Source organism: Strix aluco, chromosome 17 (genome assembly GCF_031877795.1).
Source record: "Strix aluco isolate bStrAlu1 chromosome 17, bStrAlu1.hap1, whole genome shotgun sequence".
Classification (NCBI taxonomy): domain Eukaryota; kingdom Metazoa; phylum Chordata; class Aves; order Strigiformes; family Strigidae; genus Strix; species Strix aluco.
Genome location: NC_133947.1, coordinates 6,524,260 through 6,539,880, shown reverse-complemented (window position 1 = coordinate 6,539,880; position 15,621 = coordinate 6,524,260). Strand labels below are relative to the sequence as shown.

The 15,621-nt window shown below is 39.2% G+C and overlaps 1 protein-coding gene across 2 annotated transcripts; it reads left to right on the top strand.

Annotated features, from left to right (window-relative positions):
* Positions 1 to 225: 225 nt before the first annotated feature.
* RAE1 (ribonucleic acid export 1) lies at positions 226 to 9,542 on the top strand. Of its 2 annotated transcripts, XM_074842815.1 has the most exons (13): positions 226 to 329; positions 860 to 956; positions 1,109 to 1,213; positions 2,001 to 2,093; positions 2,515 to 2,601; positions 4,156 to 4,242; positions 4,506 to 4,577; positions 5,152 to 5,259; positions 5,588 to 5,694; positions 5,780 to 5,855; positions 6,363 to 6,557; positions 8,177 to 8,262; positions 9,177 to 9,542. In XM_074842815.1, coding segments are annotated over exons 2-13 (1,107 nt in total). In that variant the 5' UTR covers positions 226 to 329; positions 860 to 866; the 3' UTR covers positions 9,178 to 9,542. The 2 variants fall into 2 exon arrangements, with proteins under 2 accessions (XP_074698916.1, XP_074698915.1); XM_074842814.1 differs by having other exon boundaries at positions 8,177 to 9,542.
* Positions 9,543 to 15,621: the final 6,079 nt, after the last annotated feature.

Below are 15,621 nucleotides of genomic sequence, written 5' to 3'. Positions count from 1 at the left end.
GCGGGCGTCACTGCGCCGCCGGCCCCGGCCCTCACGGCGCGGGGAAACAAAAAACAATTCCTTCTTTTTCTCTGTCCTTAGCGGCAGCGCCACGGAGGTCCCCAGCAGGCCGAGGGCACCAGGATCGGGCCCCGCCCGGCCGGGACGCCCCGGCCCCGCCCCGCCGGGCCCGGCCCCCTCCCGCCCCGCCTGGCCAGTGCGCAGGCGCCGGCCCCGCCCCGCCGGCCGCGGCGCCTGCGCAGAGAGACGCGGCCTCCCCCCGCCGCCGCCGCGTTCGCTGTTGGGCCGCGTCGCCGGAGGCAGCGGGCCGGAGCGGGCCCGTCACACGGGTGAGTGAGGGGCGGCGCCGGGGTCCGTCCCGTGCTCCAGGACGGCCCTGCCTCGTCTGCGGGCGGCTTCCCTCCCCGCCCCCGAACGGCCGCTCCTGCCGACAGGGAAGTGGGACCCCCGCGAAATGGCGCGTTTTCGCCGCCCCGCCGGGCGGGCTGTAGGCAGAGACACGAGGCTGGGCTGTGTCCCGGAGCGGGGGGAGCACCGCCGGGCCGGGCGCGGGGCTCCCGAGGTGCCGGCGCTCCCGCAGCCCGGCGGGGCCAGACAGGGGGGTTGGCTCTCGCCAGGTGGCGATCGGACAGGGATCCCTGACAGCGGTGGCAGAGTGGTCGACAGGCAGATTTTAGGGATCCAACTGCAATGAGAAGGGTGATTTTTAAAATGTTAAAAATTCCATATATTTTTTATATCCCTGGGTGGCTCCCAGGCAGGGTGAGGGGTGTGCTGGTGTAGTGGCTGTGGTGAGACACTGTAGGGATGGATACTTGAGGGCCTTGCAGGTCACACTGAGCCTTTTCCTCGTTTGCAGGGCAAGGATGAGTCTGTTTGGATCAACATCAGGGTTTGGTACTGGAGGTACCAGCATGTTTGGCAGTACGACTGCAGATAACCATAATCCCATGAAGGTATGTGCGTTAGCCCCCGTGGGAACCACTGTTCTGCTGCTGTGTTTTCATGTGTCACAGCAGTACCTACTGACTCACTCTATAGAAGAATAGTATCTCAGTGCACAGTTTTCAAATGTGGCTAATTTTGCTTTGTATTCTGTTTTTTATAGGATATTGAAGTAACATCTCCACCTGATGACAGCATATCTTGTTTAGCATTTAGTCCACCAACCTTGCCGGGTAATTTCCTCATTGCAGGATCATGGGCAAATGATGTAAGTACTCACAATCAGACCTACAGATGAATAAAGTGGGAGCAAAATGTGATCCTAAAAATTTGTGCCAGAGCACCTGAAAAATCTTCTTCTTTGCAGAACTGCTGAATTTGTGTCTGGTGCTAAGGCAGCAAGCTTGACATAGCTGAGCTGCTTTGACTGAGAAATTCAGTTGTGATCTTCAGATAAGTGATTCCTTCACCTGTGTGTTTCAGGCTTCAGCTTGGAATACGTAGTCAGTGTTTTCACTGTTAGATTTTTATTTGATTTTTCTTTGTCCTACTTGTTTGGTTTTTAGCTTCATTTTCTTACACAACTAGGCTAACGTAGTTACGCTTTGCCCAGTGAAAGAACCATGAACATCGTGGTAAATCATCCAGTTTGACAGTGTAGTCTAAAAAAGATTGAAGTGCTCACAAGCTTATTGAAGTTTGTTTGGATTGAAGAGTGCAATCACTGCACAAACAGGGCGGGGGAAGACAAGCGTGAGTGCGTTTAACTGCTCTGTTTGGTCTGTTGGCTGGTAGCCTGCAGCAGGCAGCTTCTTCCTAGCTGATGGTTAAGGGTTCTTCAGGAGAGCACTGTGAGGTGTTATGTGGTTGTAGGGTACTTTTGAGGTGAGGTTGAGTTGTGGCTGTACAGATAAAAGAAACATAATCAGTTCTGAAAAAAGCTTGGTGTTTATAATCATACTTTTCATTGGATAAACTAAGGCTGGGATCCTCAAGAATAGGTCTTTTAAGTTCTTAGTGTTAATATGTTATGTCTGTCTGTGCTTCTGTTTCAGGTTCGCTGCTGGGAAGTTCAGGATAATGGACAGACAATTCCAAAGGCTCAGCAGATGCACACAGGACCTGTACTAGATGGCTGTTGGAGTGATGTATGTTCCTATTCAAAAAGAAATAAACAATTTTTATCAAAACCCTAAATAAATTTGCATGTGGTTTCCAGACAGACACAAATGCCACATGTAGATGCAGCCCATGATTATTGTATAGACTTACGTTACTGTAAATTTGTGCTAAGCACATCCTAATAGAATAGGCTAACTTGGCCGTAAGAAGGGTAAAAGTGAGTTTAAAAGTAAGAATGTATTTAAAGCTAGATAATAGCTAGCAGACTTTTTCACGACATACAGTTGTAAATAAATTTCCATTTTTATGTTTCTTTTTTTGTCTTGCAATCCCTGTATATGTTATATTGTTAAGCTTTTACTAAAAGAGAGTAAGACTTGGCGGTTTTCTAATAGATACTGCATGATAGAGCTGTTTAATCTCTTGGCCTTATTTTTGTTTTTTTAGGATGGGAGTAAAGTATTTACTGCTTCCTGTGATAAAACTGCCAAAATGTGGGATCTCAACAGTAATCAAGCTATTCAGATTGCACAAGTAAGTAAGCAAGCCCTAAGCTGTTAGGTGGGTTTTTTCCTTTTCTGTTTTTATTAAAAGCTACCTTTATTAGCAAATTAAGCTAATGTTTAGTGCTTCTGAAGTAGATATTGCTATAAGAAGAAGAGATTGTTGTATTTTTGAGATAATGAAGTGCACGTGAGTAGGGAGATCTGCAATCAAAGTGATTTGAATAACCTGTGCAGCTGTTTTCTCTATTTTACTTGAGAGAGCTCTTTCCGTTGCTGCAGTGATCTTATTAAGTCACTGTCATGGTTTAAACCCATCTGGCAGCCAAACACCATGCAGCCACTCACTCACCCCCCCCTGCCCCGGGGGATGCAGTTGGAGGGGTAAAGCTGAGGAGACTCATAGGTTGAGATAAAAACAATTTAATAATTGAAATAAAACTTAAAAAACCCCAAAATTATAATAAAAGTAGTAATAGAAAATGCAAACAAATAATGGATGGTGTGATTTCTCACTACCCCCCAACCGATGCCCAGCCTGCTCCCAGCTAACGATCTCAGCGAAGCAAGAATCCTGAAACCACAGTCCTGGAAGTAAGAGTGAGCTTTCCAATCAGCCCTCATCTGTATGCTGAGCATGATGTTGTACGATGTGGCATATTCCATTGGCCAGTTTGGGTCTCTTGCTATGGCTCTGCTCCCTCCCAGCTGCTTGTGTACCTGTGCACTAGCAGGACATGGGAAATCGAAAAGTCCTTGATTTCTTAACATCAACTAAAAACATCAGTACATTATCAGCATTCTTCTCATACCAAATCACATACTGAGTCCAAAACACAGCACTATTCTAGCTACTAAGAAGAAAAAAATTTATCCCAGCTGAAACCAGGGCAGTCACTCTGCTGCATTATAGGGGAAAAAAAATTTTAAGAAATCATCGAATTCACTTTCACAAATACCAGCTTTCTGCGGCAGCACTAACAGGGATTATAATTTACATTCTCAATTTAGAAGTGAATGTCTGTTCATAGAATATGTAATTGTGGTGACTAAAGTGAGTTAGCAGTTACATAAGTTGAGAATCCTTTTAATGTTGCTTCTCGTATCTTACTTAAGGTAATAAAGTTCAGATTCTCAGCCTTGACTTTAAAATCTTGTTGGTGTAATTAACATAGGCCTTCTTCTGTAGCTGTTGTCGGAAGCTGGGTTTTTATTATTTTAATATAATAAATTATTTATTACAAAGTGTTGATTTTCAGCATGATGGATAGTAACCTTTATAAATAAATAGGAAGTCCTGCTGTTCATAATTTGTATTTCTGCTGTGACCATCTTCTTGTATAGGGTGACTTGATTGTAGTTCTTTGGGTCAGGAACCATTTTTTTCTTACGTGAGTGATTTTACAGCACTAAACAACACAGTAAGGTCATGACCAACCCTTATCCTAACTGTTGTGACTAAAATAATCACTTTTCTTGAATGGATAAAAAGTGTAAATACATACAAAAAATATGAGGAGCATAAACAACAAATGTGAACTGTTATCTTAGTAAATCTGTATGTGTTTGTCCTTTTTTTCTTCAGCATGATGCTCCTGTGAAGACTATCCATTGGATTAAAGCACCAAATTATAGCTGTGTGATGACAGGAAGCTGGGATAAAACTTTGAAGGTATGATTTTTACCTGAACAAATGGACACGAAGCATGCTAATAATCTGTGTATGAAAGTATTTGCGAAGTGAAAATATTTTATTAAACACTAATGCAAAAAACAGATTAAGGAAATAGCCTCACTTAACAGAGAGTTGCAGTATTCCGACTATAGACAAGAAGGAAACAATTTGGTATCAATTGTATTCTCTTTACTAAAGTAATTTACATGGTGTATCCTCAGTTCCAAGCATAAGTTTGTTCATTTTTCTGTTTCCATCAGTTCTGGGATACCCGTTCACCAACACCTATGATGACATTGCAGCTCCCTGAAAGATGCTACTGTGCTGATGTGGTAAGTGATGGTATATGGTAAACTAGAGTCGGGTAGATGACTGGGAGTATGAACAAACTGGTGGTGTTTAAGGCTTCTGTAGGTTAGCACTAAATACTGGCTGTTAGTATAGAATCATAGAATAATATTCAGTCTGTGTGATTTTTAGCAGTAAAACATAAATTGATCCTGAGCAGGCTCTGGAAAATAGGTATTTGCATCATACAAAACATGTTTAGTATCCTTTTAACATCACAAAACCAAGTCAGCACTAGGACTGACCTACCCTCATTTCTGAATGAGTTTGCATTACCACTACTGCGATTCACATTGGAAGGTCAGCTAATAATTAGAAGATTTTTTTGGTATGTTTAATTTCCCAGTGGCATGGAAGAACTGATTTGTTTTGTTTGAAGATATGTCTACAAATTAACTTTGTTCTTTCTCTTCTTCCCCTTTCCCTCTCTCTCTTCTTCCCCTGAAAATAGTATTAATTCCTTTAACTTCTTCAGGGATTTCTACGAAATAATAGAATTCTTTGCCATACTATTGACACAAGTGTCTCTCTTCCAATCTATTTTACAACCTTATCCAGGTTCATCCTATGGCTGCTGTGGCCACTGCAGAAAGGGGCTTGATAGTTTATCAGTTAGAGAATCAACCTTCTGAATTTAGAAGAATAGAATCTCCTCTTAAGCACCAGGTAAATGATTATATTTATTACAAGCATATTTATAGAGGTTGTTGAAATTTTGGGCTTGCCATTTTTTGGTAAAAACAAATGTTTCAAAGCCGAAGTACTTTATATTGGTATGGCACATGACCTATTGCTGATCTTCGTAAGGATTTAGAGATGTAAATACTGTGGCCCAAATTCTCAACAGAATTTGATCTATCTCTTGACCTTGTTTATGTTTTTGCTTTATTTTGCATTGACGTATGTGATGTTTTGTGTTGCATGGAACACAGAGTTCAGAAAATCTGGCCCTCAGGCCTCTGTCTAAAATCCTTTGTATCTTTCTCAAATTTAGCATCGCTGTGTTGCTATTTTTAAAGACAAAGTGAACAAACCTACTGGATTTGCCCTTGGAAGTATTGAAGGAAGAGTAGCTATTCATTATATCAACCCCCCAAATCCGTAAGTATCATTTGATAAACGTAATTTCTTTATTGTTCAGTTTACAATGAGGAAGGTAAAAAAACTTCTTTTTTCCCCTCCCCAGTGCAAAAGATAATTTCACTTTTAAATGTCATCGCTCCAATGGAACAAACACATCAGCACCTCAGGATATCTATGCTGTAAGTATTCAGCATGTACCATAGATCATTTATACAGGGCAATATACACTCTTAATGTAAAATTGGCTATGAATTGTTTGTTTTCCCTGACCTTTTATCTTGCCTAATGTCATCTTAGATGTATGTTTAAAGACCACTCATAGGTATACGTTAAGAGGAAAGACAGATTTTTGTAACAAGCACCGTATCAGCCATTCCTTAAATCATCTTGGTGGAGATGGTGCTTTTGCTGATGTTGAAGCAATACTTAATATATTTGTATAATGGGATTATGCACTGGATTTTTAGGTACTACAAAAAAGGTGATGCTTTCCTTGTCGCTTTGGTGGGGTTGTTTGGGTTTTTTTGTTGTTTTTTCTAGAGAACGTATCTGAAAACATTAAAAAACAAAACTATATCTAGTTTTGAAAAAAATCTTTCCTGTGTATTTACTCTTTCAAGAGTCAGCACATGTTGTGAGTGTTCCCATGTGTGGCGTTTTACATGGTAATTTTTACTGTTCTGCAGGTAAATGGCATAGCATTTCACCCTGTCCATGGTACTCTTGCAACAGTAGGATCTGATGGTAGATTCAGCTTTTGGGATAAAGATGCACGAACGAAGCTAAAAACATCAGAACAACTTGACCAGCCGATATCTGCTTGTTGTTTTAACCATAATGGCAATATATTTGCATATGCTTCAAGTTATGATTGGTCAAAGGTAAGAAAGGTTTAGACTCATATTCATACTTGCAGTTGACAACTAAGACTATTCACATGAGGCTTTCACTGTTCTTTAAATAGTAGCTGAGTCTTTCGAATCTCAGAAGAATGCAAGAGAACTTACAATGGTCGTTTTAGACATCTGAAGAAATTTAACACTGAAGCAGTGCATTCTTTGGGTTTTAGCTACAGCGGGATAAGGTTGCTAAACAATGCTGTTTTGCAAATGTGAATGAGCAAAATGTAAATTACATGATTCAGAAGTTACTCTGGTTGCTCACACGCATTCTGCTGTGAGGAGTGTGATGGGGCAATGTGGCACCCTGACAGGTTCCCACAAATCCCTTTGAAATGCATGTCTCTGCTTCTTGTGCAGATTCTCTTTAACTTTAAAAAAAGTTGTGACGCTGGTTATAAACACTTAAACCTGTGCTTGAATGCCATGTAGTAAGTTTCCAGTACCATTCAGTTCAGCTTACTGGCAGCACTTATTTATGTATTTCTCTTCCAAACTTGACTCAACAATAAATCCTATAGATGCAAGGGAATCACAACAAACCATAGTATGTGGAGAATCAATGCTGCTTAATAGTTTGAGAAGGGGGTCACAAGTTTGAAATGTAACTTGATTTTAATGGAATAGCAACTTTCGTTAAAAGTATTACTTTCCTGTTATAACTAGTGCTTCTAAATTTGAGGATAACATTCCTTGTGGTTTTGACCGAAATGAATACAGAAATCACACAGGTGAACTTGACTGCATGCCACAAAGAGAGCAAAATTTTAATTTACTGGATTGTATCTAGTCTTCTAGATGCTGCCCAAAGTAAGGTAACTTGGTTAGACTCTAGGGCAGATGAATTCTTCTGTTCTAAGTGCTTGGGTAGACTTCAGTGGTAGATATGTACTGAGGTATCTTTCAGATTTGTAAACCAATATTGAGTAGTAAAACCATAGGTACTAAATTTCCTTTCTAGAACCATTTCTGACAAGTGGAGTTGGTAATTTTCAAGTTGTGCATTGGACTTTATTAGCTTTATTAATGTTTACTCTCCCTGATTTGAATACTTAAGTATTGAGTCGGTCATGTGTATGCAAAGAATGTCAATATGCAAAGCAGTACATTTGCATCTGTAGTAAGGGAACAGAGACATTTTTGGAGTTGCCTATAGAACTTGGGCTTCACTTTGAAAAAATGTGACCTTATTTAATTTAAAAGATAGAAACTTTAAAGTGAAACTGGGTGGCCATTAATGTTTTAGTTTCTTCTCTGTCTAGAATGACATTTAAAAAAGAAATCATATTGAGCTCTAATGCTGCCTCTATAAAGTAGAGCTTTATTTATTAGAGTGGTTATTTTTTTATGAGAAGTTTTTTATACCTTATATTTTACTCTATATGCACAGTTCTTGTAATTACTTATTATAGTAAGCTGTTGCTGATCCACCAATGTTGTCCAATATCTGGTCTTTTAAGATTAAATCTTAATTAAGATTAAGACTTTTAAGATTAAATCTTAATAAACCAAACTAATGGAATATTCATATTCTTACCTTTTAAGTTAATGCTGACATTTCCTCTTTGAAGAGAGTAAATACAGATGATTTTTCTTTTTAGGGTCATGAATTTTATAATCCACAAAAGAAAAACTACATTTTTCTGCGAAATGCAGCAGAAGAATTAAAGCCTAGGAATAAGAAGTAGTGAGTATGAGTCTGACTTGTGTTAGTCTACTATTTTTCTGCCATTCCTGCCTACTCCACTGCTCTTCTGCCATTTGTGCCCTATTGCACCACGGTTCAGCCAACTTTGGATCGCTAACATTTAGCAGGAACTATAAAAATTACATTAAATGCATTCTGACTTGCTGGAGAACATTTTTTTCAAATTAGGTATTCTGATGTTATAAGAAAGAGAGGCTAGTATTCACATGACTTAACCACTGTCTGTTCCACAGCAATAATGAAATTGCAGCAAAATCTAAATTGAGTTAAGATATTCCTGCTTAGAAGTGCAACCATTTGTATCTATGGATTTATTTTATTAGTACGACATTAAAATATGTTAATTATAATAGCTCTGGAGAAGTTGTATAAATACTGTATTTTTTGTAAGTACTTGAAGAATTGCAAGTAATTCTTCTCAAAGGAGGCTTGTTATTACTTATTATTCAGGGGTTCTTTCATTGCTTTCTGATCTTTAAAATGGAAATATTGTCTACTGTATACCAGGAAGAAATGCCTTGCAAATTGTTTTCCCTCATTTTTTGGATGAATTTAGTTGGTATGTAAGTGGCCAACAGCAGTGACAGAAACTCGAGACAGAAGATGGGCATAGTGCAAATTCTACTTTATTATTTTTCTTACACTCCAGCAGTGGAAATGACTTTTGAGCCAACGATACTTATGCTTATTCTAGTCCAAAGGAGAAATTGTCGGTTGTGCCAAGGGGTATGTAGTTCAGTAATACGAGCAAACCATTAAAGGGTTTGTTTTGTTCATGACCAAACCAATGTGTGCAAAATACGTGTGGCCTAAACTGCTTTAAAACTGACACCTTTTAGAATTAAAAGTTGGTTCCTTTGCATCTCTCTTAACATGTTTTTGTCCCTTAACAGGGGTTTCTGGACTGAAAAAAAGTACTCATTTTTGTATTAACTAGAAAATAATGCTGGTGAGTTTCATCCTGATCAAAAATGCTGTGAAACAAAACAAGAGGGTCTCTTTCTGACTTGAATCTACCACTGTTTACTTTTAACTAGCCAGTTGTATACATGCCAAAGTTTTCTTTTTAGAAGTGAATGCTTATTATTCTTGTTTAACTATTGTTTGTTTGATAATGACTAAATAAAAATGGGGGGGGGGGGGGGGGCGCATGTATAGAAATACCTGTCATAATGTACAAATACTCTGTAAAACTGTATGTTGTAACACTTAGGTTATGGATTCATGCTACATTTCAAATAAAATTTCTACTAAATGCTTTTTTTATATTCAAAATTTCTATTATTATAACATGAGCAAGGTGGTGTGCTTCACTTCTAAAGGCAGCTTCTTGTCCTTTCACTGTAATTCAGATACATTTTCTGAAAGTACTTCCAGTTGCTTGAGCTGGAAATCTAATGCTTTTTCCAGTTGCTATTTCATTATGAATGATTCTTGTGGCTTTGCATCAAAGAATTAAGAGGGCTAGTGTGAAAGGCCTTTTGTTTTATGAGAATGAATTAAGTTCCTTCCTATCTCAGCAGCCAAACACCTGACAATTTGTCTTTAGTTCAAATGAATCATACTATCTTCAAACTTTCTATAGCTTCCTGGTCCTTCAACTTCAGACTCTTCTCTTTACAGTGTTCATCAGTTTTTGTTGGGTCTGTATTTCTTGTTTGGTGTAGGTGTATACTGGAGGAAAGTCCACAAAATACACTCTGCTGTTGTTTAGAGATGCTCTTTTCTGGGTTTTATTTCTCAATCTAGTTTTTTTCTGGCTACTTCTGTGTTGTACATGGGTTTAGATTTCACATTCATGGACTATTTGTTTTCTTGAAGATAGGGAAGAGTTTCCAGCAGTTACATCAATAGCTGGTCATTTGCTCAAACATTTCTCTTTTTTGTTGAATTTTATTTTTAAAGGTTGTGGTGGTTATGCTGTAGTCTTTGGTGGTTAGTACATTTTTCCAGTCTTCCCTGTCAAATTAATGCTACTAAGCAATTGCAGGCTCAAGGTTAAGCGTGTGTGATCATTGGTGGGAAAAAAAAAAAATTAAAAATATTATTCTAATCTCTTGTGTGCAGAACTCCCACTGGTGTAAACAGGGAAGAATGGAATGTATCATCTGTTTCTTGTTTAAAAAAAATCTGTTTCTTTGAAATACTTAATGTGAATGCATGATGAGAAAATAGATTCACTCTAGTTCAGCAGGTACGTTTCTACTGGATCCAATGGATTTGCACCTACTTAAGTGGATATTAAGTTTGGCCAAAATATATTTTCATTATGAAGCCAGCACTGGTAAGTCTTTCTTGGTAATACAGTTCTGTGTTAATACGTTGAGTCCTTATTCTCCTGTTGGAATCAATTTTATCTGTCAGCAAGGTTTCAGTTTATTCATTACATTAATTGTTCAGATTGATTTTTTTTTTTTTTTTTTTTTTTTTTTAGAAGGGCATATTTTCCATTGTGTTGCTGTGCACATTCGATAAATTCAATTGGGAGGACAGAGTCAAACTTTGAGCTGATTTGTTTTCCATTACCCAGGTTAAGAGAATGCATTGGCAATTTACTCTTCCCTGGAATTATTGGGAGGTTCTCTTGTAAAGTACACACAGCTGTATCCCTTCAAGCATCAAACATGTAGTGAGAGCTTATTCACACACAAGTAAGTGTTACTGCACGGTCTGGAAATGTATGAACTTGCTGTTCTATGGCAGTTACCTGTCCAAAAAAACTGATTGAAGTAGAATGTAAGGTTCTAACGTGTGAACACAAAGCTAACCATAGGAATGCTAGATTTATAACTTATTTTCATTCCTTTTTTGAAAGTTTGCTGTCAATGTTTGTGTTTTATTGCAGAAAAATAATCCTTGGCATAAAGGGCAACTCAGTTAAGCCCCTCAAAATGAGGACATTTTACAAACATTTTCAGATAAACTATTGTAACCTTCCTCCTGCTAGTCTCACATGTCAGTGGTCTTGCACATTGGTTTATAAGGTGTACTTTGGAAAATGAAGCAATTGACAAAAAGATTGTCTGCTAAAGCCTTTCACAAGTGAAAGGAAGACATGTTTGCACAAGGGCAAGTGACCAGGCAGAGTATCTTAATTTGCCATCTGTCAGATGAAATGCAATAGCTGAATTGGTGAGTACTCCAGCTTAGCTCCTAGGCTAGGAAAACAGGTTAGTTTGAGTCACTCTCCAGAGAAGTATGGATTTGAGATAGAGGTGAGGTTTGGTATATGTGGGAAATTTCGTGAAACTGTTGCTTAGGCCTGGTTTGATTTAATTGTGATTAAGTGATGTTTGCAGATGAGGTGTTCGGGCAACTGTCCACTATATAATTGTGTCAAACAAGGCTCAAAAGGTTTACTCTGTGGCCTTTGAAATGATAGAAGCCACTTACCTCGTGTGCTTTTTGCTGTTGCTGTTTGTAGAGATGAACCAGAGCAAAATGAAGTGTTAAGGTTTATGCTGTTACATTTTTACATCTCCAGATTCACTAGCTAAGTGTTATTTGCAGTGGGAGGTAAGACTAATTTACCTATTTCCAAAAGTTTTTGATAGAGATTAACTACATATAAGACTTCCCCTAGGTTGTTCAGCTTACCAGCCAGGTGGGAATCATCATCTAGTGCTGCAACGCAAAACGATAAATGGAACCCATTCAGAATAAAAACAATTCCCTAACAAAGTCTTCTATACTAGCAGTTGTAGTGTGCACAGAACGCTCTAAATGTGCATTTTAAAGCTGTTGCTGTAAATCTCCTGTTACGCCAGGAGATGGCAGCATTGATGGTGCTTAACGAAAGCTTTCCCTGCAGCATGGACTGCTGCTCCCTTGGCTCTACTGAAGTTGGCTGTGGAGCTGGCAGTGCCGTGCAGAGCTACCGCACGGGTGCTGTAATACAAGGTAGTTATTTTGTAGTATCAAGCTATCCCAAAATACTCAGAGAATGAATGAAGATACATACAAGATGGAAATAGTTTTTAATTTGAGTTTTACAGGAGTATGTGATACCTATCTGTAAACCAAGACCTTTTTAGAACAATCTGTGTGATGCTGTTTTAGCTGCTCAGAGACACATCTGTACGGCTGCCTGAGTTTTGGGGACCTAGGTGGTATTAAAGGTGTTGGTAGCATGTTTGGGGACCAGACATTTAAGGATGTTAGAATTAGTGAGGGTGGAGCTGACTGAGTTAGCATATGAGTTGGACTATTGGCTACTAGTGTTCTAATTAAATTATCTTTCTAAGGCAAATCTTAATAACTTAGACTAGTTTTCATACAGCTGTCGTAGGAGACTGTAGCTTTAAAACTGGTAAGCAACATTTTTTCTAAATGGGATTTCTTGAAATTAAAAAGCCAATAAAAATACTTCACTAAAAACATGTAAGCTGTGACAAGCTACTTAAAGCAAGGGCACTTTTTTTCAAAAAATTTGAAATGCAATGTCTTTTTTCAGTTGCAAAGCTGGGAAATGTATCAGATAATGAAAGGGAGGAATAATCTTGAATTACAAGATTTGAATATATTTTTAAATTGCTTATTTACCCTATGTAGCTATTTTGTCCCTGGGGCACATGTGACCAGTAGCCCCTGTCCCTGACTCCTGGTAACGTGGTTAGCATAACTAATGCCATTTTACAAGGCAAGCAGCCATTCTCTGTGACCGAGTGGGTCATGTATTCGTTCCCTTTCCCTCATTACCTGAAGGTCCTGTGAACCAAGTAGACAAAACAATTAGATTTCTTCTCCTCCCTGCTGGCCTCAGGATTCCTGGGTGCCAGGCCAATTACTCCCTTCCTCACTGGCCTTGAAGGTCCCAGGCACCTGGCCAGCCAGGTGATGGTGATGACCCTGCCACAGAACAGGGAGCACTATAAAATCAAGCAGTTTCAAGTCCAAAGTGGGGAACTTGGACCCAAACTGCTGCTGGACAGTGAGACCCATGACCTCCCAGTGGCCTGGGACACCTCCATCATCGTCTTCTTCCTCCGAGGATTGAGTGGCTTGTTGTCTTTTATGTGATTTTCAAGTCTAGATTATGATTGTTACATTGATAGAGCAGACCATGTATTAAGATCCCACCTGATCTGCAGAGGGTCTAGGTGATAAGAAATTATAAGCTGTATTATAAATTCTGTTTTATATAGATTGTAATATATCAATTCTGCTTGTAGAAATCCTGTGCCAATTTATGATAAGAACATCATAAATTCTGTGCTATACTAATCATAATATCCTGTTAAGAAAATAAAGCTTTAACTACGATTTAGTGCCATTGCTATTCTGCCAAGAATCCCTAAAAGAACCTGTCTGTCCCATTAGTTAAAGAAAAAAAAAAACAGTAACATCTTCATTGACAGAATGTTTTCTTAGCACACCTTGGGCTGTGAGTTGGAGTTGGTACAACTGTGTATTTCATCTTACAGCTCATGTTCAAACATCTGAAAGCCATCTATTCTTATTTCCAGGTAAGCTTGGGTTTATATACAGGCAGTACAGAGACCATCCTACTGCTCTCAGCCATAGGACAGCCATTTTAAGTGTGGAAACTGCTACTGTTCTTCCCTTGCCAGGTCAGAATAAATGAAGCAGCATCAGCTGGCTCGCCGTGATGGTTTCAGCAGACAGATGCTAGTACTTTCATTGTGTGGTGTGCTCTGTGGACACATGGAGTAGCCTGTGTTCCCAAATATCTGCAGCAGGAAACAAGCTCATGAGAATACAGCCGCTGGAGTGGCACACTGGGACATCACGACTGCAAGTGTTATGAATTAAAAGTGGCAGAGACCTGCCTGCACTGCCCTGGGGAGGTCCCGCTTGACACAGCAGCAGAGGCTAGCGCAGCACAGGGCTGGGGTCAGGCTTACAGAGACCGGTTTTCAGTTTGATCAGACTCATTCCTCAAATGCAAAGCAAGCCTCTGTTTATTTGTACCATTTACCTGGTTCTGAAATGGGGATAGTGCTACATTAGGTGAAAGGAATTCACGCTGTTTAGGACTTGCTTGTAAGGTAATATGAGGCTGAGGCAGTATCACAAAGGGGGCCATGTGCCTCGGGAACACTTGCGCATTGACAGGGCAATTCCAAATGTTTGTGTTGCATCAGTTCTGCAAATACTTTTTGTTACAGTGCATAAAAGATATACAATACCTGTCAACATTAGCTTTGTAAAGAGAGACCGTTTTCTTCTGTTGACTAATTATCCAGTGAATATATTCAGTTTGAAGAGACACTTCAATAATTCAGCAGGCATGTGCCAGGTAATATAGGAGCTTTTGTCTTACTAGCAGCATAGATCTTCAATCATGTGTAACTCAATCTCTGGCTTTATGCATTCAAGGAAGTGTTTCGTATAGCTCCTGTATCAAGTGCCACTGAAAAGCAGGTCTGGATAAAAGATTAAGGTAATGCTCTTAACTGTGAATAGGGAAAGTTTACCCTTTACTGTCCAGTATATCTTTTGCAGGCAATAACTGCTTTATACAGTGAAGTATGTATACGCTGAGATCCAGTAATGAGTTTGTTGTAGTAATGGAAGAATGCTGGAAACTATGTTATATACCCAGGTCAGTTAAGTCTCTCCTCCTTTATGGTGTATTAACAAATGCTCTGTAGTTTGACACTGAATGCTTTCTGTTATTAATGTTTCTTAAATGCAAATCATTAGTGCTGCATTCTTTGGTTTGCTGGACCGGAGAAGGAGAATGATAACGTTCAGTTCATGGGAACACTGTGAAGCAAAACTAAAGTAACAGATTTTCTTGAAATAATCCCAAGGTACTTTATCACAATTGTGCCATCTTCTAGAAGGATATAAGTTCAAATGTCCTTTTCTGAGCCCCTGTCAACTGGTTCAGTCGCTTTCCTCTGCTAGCCTACAATAGAACTACTAATCTACAACAAGGGAGATACATCTTGTGTAGAATAGACCATGATTATTGTACTCGGTAAAGTGCAGACATAATGCAAGAACTCAAACTAGTCTCAAATGACTAAAACCAGAGTTAGAATACAATCTTTTTTTTCTTTGGAAGGACAGCTGTCTGCCATGCTCCTGCTGTAACACAGAGTAGGATTTAGATGGACTCAAAAGGACAGATATCACTTACTGACAGGTAATTGCTTTGTGCAGATATCTGACTTTTTCCTTGGAGGTCTCCTTTTTTTTTACATAATGTTCATTCGTAGTCTAAAGCAGCAGGGTTGCAGAGAGTAATTAGTTGTTTATGCATTCATGCTTAATTTATGGAACAGTACCTATATATTTGTAAAGAACAACTTTTACATCTGCTGAATGTTGTCAGACTTCAAACATTAGTATGTAGCATTTCAGAAAGAC